This window comes from Triticum aestivum, chromosome 7A (genome assembly GCF_018294505.1).
Source record: "Triticum aestivum cultivar Chinese Spring chromosome 7A, IWGSC CS RefSeq v2.1, whole genome shotgun sequence".
Taxonomy (NCBI): domain Eukaryota; kingdom Viridiplantae; phylum Streptophyta; class Magnoliopsida; order Poales; family Poaceae; genus Triticum; species Triticum aestivum.
In genome coordinates this window covers 26,387,060-26,390,461 of record NC_057812.1, presented here as the reverse complement: position 1 = coordinate 26,390,461, position 3,402 = coordinate 26,387,060, and the positions used below count along the sequence as shown (strand labels likewise).

Sequence of the window (3,402 nt, the reverse complement as noted above, 5' to 3'; positions counted from 1 at the left end):
TCCCTCGCGTAGCTGTTTAGGAGTCCTCCTTACAACCCAATCCTTGCGATCAGTTTCCTCTTCTTGTAAGCCACGGCAGGGCTGTTCTGCCTCGTTCAATATAAACCAACCCGGCTCCTCATCGAGGAGTAGGAACGCTTCCAAATCTAACAATGCAAGCATCCAGAAACAAATACTATTAATCAAGAAAAGAAAAAAACCACGCCTCATGAACACGTATGAGCTGGTGAGGCCAATCAACCCGCTGGTGACCGCTTTCATGCCCAACAATCTTTGTCTGAAGTTCAACAACCAATTAGCTCGTCAATTATTGAAGGAGTGCGTTCTAGTTTCTGCCGAGGAATCCTTCAAACACCTTTGTTGTAGTAAAAAGTGCGAAACCACCTCCACAATCAGAATGCTTCTTAATAGTCATATTACATTATTGCACATCAATAAGTAGAGTAATTATATCGGTTGAATTCCTTGACAATCTGTAAGGTTATATTATAAGGTTTACAATCATACAACCGTTGAACAAAATTACATGCATATATAAAACTATATAAAATTACATGCATATATAAGTATTACATCAATCTTCTTTCTTGCATTTATTTATACTCACAAACTAGCTCCATCCCAATGAGCAAGCTAGCTTGTAGACCCAGATATATATTAGGGGGCCAATCATGCATCACACGTACAAGTGGCCGTGGTTGGCCTGCAGCTTGCCACATCAGCACGCGCCACTGCGGAATCCCACGCTCCCGCTGCCGACGTCGTACAAAACCTCGTAGGTCTGCTGCTGCACGTTGCCGATGAATCCGATGGAGCCGTGGCCGCCAGGGGAGGCCGTGAAAGCCAGGCAGCCGTCCAGCATGATGGACGCCGGCTCGAGCTCCAAGGTGGCACCGCCTGCGAACACTAGGGACACCTTGGGGACATTGACCTCGGGGAAGCGGGTCAAGTCATAGCACGTGTCAAGGTTGCGTACGGGATCCGCAAGCGGGCCATACGCCGTCATGGCGCTCCTGAACGCTGCCCGCAGCGCTGCGTATGCCGACGGTGGCAGCTGCGTGACGACCGCCCCTGAGTCCATCACCGCACCACCGGCGAACGTAGCCGGCGGCACGTCGAGCCGCCTCCCGGCCACGGTGATTGCCTCCAGGCGGACGATGTAGAACGTCGGAGCGTGTTGGTTCTTGATCAGAGGCGTGCTCGTGAACTGCGACGAGTTCCCCACCGGCCCGCCCAGCGAGAGGAATCCATCGGAGCTCGGGTGCGGGACGCAGTAGGAGAAGGCGTTGCCGAAGGTCTCCGCGGTCTGCGCAAGGAGGGACCCAGCGCCACCGCCGAGGGCCAGGACGCCGGCGGTCTGGTCACTGAAGGTGCCCCTCACGGCGTGGCTGCACCCGAACCGGAAGCCCTTGACCGCGATGGTGGGCGACAAGGTCAGCGTGTCGGTGACGTATGTCCCGGCGGTGGCCCTGCCGTCGCCGTAGTCGAGGATGTACTTGCATTGGTCGGAGCCGGCGGAGCAGCCACTGCTGTGGCTGCTACCGAGCTCCGTGCAGGCAGGGGAGCCGCAGGGGATAGGTGCGTACGTGCTGGAGTTGGCGGGGTCGTAGAGTTGGTCCTTCTGGAGGTGACACTGCGGGGCGGGGCACGGGAGGCACTGCACCCACGGAATGTCGCTGCTCGTGTCCACCACCACCGTTTGGCTCACCTTGGAGTACAAGTGTTCGCTGGTCCTTTCCATTGTCGTGGAGCTTGTCCCGCCGCTGCCCCCCAGCGTGCTTTTCGCAGTCATACTGCTGTCGATGTTGCTAGTTTTGGCTTCACGGGAGTGGATGACCGGCAGGCCATCGCCGGCCCTGCCGCCGGAGAGCTTCCTCCGGATTGAGCTGGTGCGTAGCTGGTCCCACAGGAGCATGCCGTCGACGACCGTAGTCGCCGCCGCCGACGAGCATGGGCCGTGCGGGCGGTTCATCGGTACCCACCTGACACCGTCGCCGGACGGCATTGTCACTGTTTGTCGACAGACGAAGGCGACAGGTTAACACGCATGCATATCCATCAATGAGCTCAATATTAAGCTAGCTACTATATGACGTACTTCCTCCGTTCGGAATTACTTGTCGCAGGAATGGATGTATCGGGAATTACTTATCGCAGGAATGGATGTATCTAGACATATTTCGAATACATCTATTTCTGCGACAAGTAATTCCGAACGGAGCGAGTATGTACTAAATAACGTATGCATATGCATGCATGCAGTACCCTTAGATACTCACCCTTGTGTCCGGAGCAGACGGCGCCTTCTGCGATATGCTTTAGGGAGCTTGTTTTCACTGTCATGAAGTTGAGGAGCTGATGATGGTCACCCACACAAGAACCTACAGACAAGCTGACAAGAAGAAGCAATAGCAGCGGCATAGCGGAAATCGTCATGATTGTTGTGCTACTACGTGTGGCCTGGGATAGATCGATGGCCGCTTATGACTTGTGTTGGTCCTCCGCTCTCTAATCTCTCTCTATATATAGGAAAACTACGTACGCATGGACGGACCAAGCGGTAGCCATGCATGCACTGTTATACTACTATAAACTACTTCCTTCAACAAACAAAGGGCACGAATCACGTACCATTTCTTTTCTTTTCTTTTCTTTTCTGTTCTTTCTTAAGGAAGCTTCTGACTACCTTGCTAAAATGTTTTTCTAGGGGAAGCTAGCTAGAATTTTGGTACATGTACATTCGCCATGGAAATCAATTCATATGTATACATTTACACTTTTCTGTGGGAAAAATTGATATTTACATGTAGAACCATGGATGATGGAAATAAATACATTTAAATCTGCCTCTGCTGCTCCAGTTTTATTCCCTGCACCATCTGGAAGCACAAGGGGCTGTCGGTTTTCTCGACATTCCAAATCCCAGGAACGAGTGAATGTCTTCACAAACACCTCGTCTCGAACCCTAACCCTATATATGCATTACACGATTAAACACGCGTTGGTCTGTAAATCCTATAAAAGAACATGTGCACTTGTTCCTAGTGGCACGCTTGTGGCGTACGTGATAAACCAACAAAGCTTGATACATACCCTTGTCGCTTATGTGTGTGTGACAAACATATTGGCCGAATCCTGATAATAAGATAACTAATAGTTCTAACATCGATGGGATGGTTGATGCATGATTTCTGCAGTTTAATTGGCAGCTCAAAATCTATTAAAAGAAAACATGAATACATCCGTTAATTAGATGAAGATCCAATGGTCAAAATCACCGTTGTTGAATTGCTATATAATATGCACTAAATTCACGCCAATATCATACAAAGAAATTTCACGTCCACTTTATTTCTCTTTATCATCCTATACCATCATGATGTCTAAATAATAAAAATCTGA

At 50.2% G+C, this 3,402-nt stretch overlaps 1 protein-coding gene across 1 annotated transcript; it reads right to left on the bottom strand.

The window, feature by feature from the left end:
* Positions 1-456: 456 nt before the first annotated feature.
* Positions 457-2,529, bottom strand: LOC123146964 (aspartyl protease family protein At5g10770). Its single transcript, XM_044566221.1, has 2 exons — positions 2,280-2,529; positions 457-2,010 (listed from the first exon to the last, which is right to left on the bottom strand). Exons 1-2 carry the CDS (start codon positions 2,434-2,436, stop codon positions 719-721), a joined length of 1,449 nt encoding a protein of 482 aa, XP_044422156.1. The 5' UTR covers positions 2,437-2,529; the 3' UTR covers positions 457-718.
* Positions 2,530-3,402: the final 873 nt, after the last annotated feature.

Bases quoted from the DNA above. Each gene is read 5' to 3' on its own strand.
- LOC123146964 (XM_044566221.1), bottom strand. From the start codon at position 2,436: ATGACGATTTCCGCTATGCCGCTGCTATTGCTTCTTCTTGTCAGCTTG. The intron at 2,011-2,279 runs GTGAGTATCTAA...GTCGACAAACAG, and splicing joins CGTCTGCTCCGGACACAAGG to TGACAATGCCGTCCGGCGAC.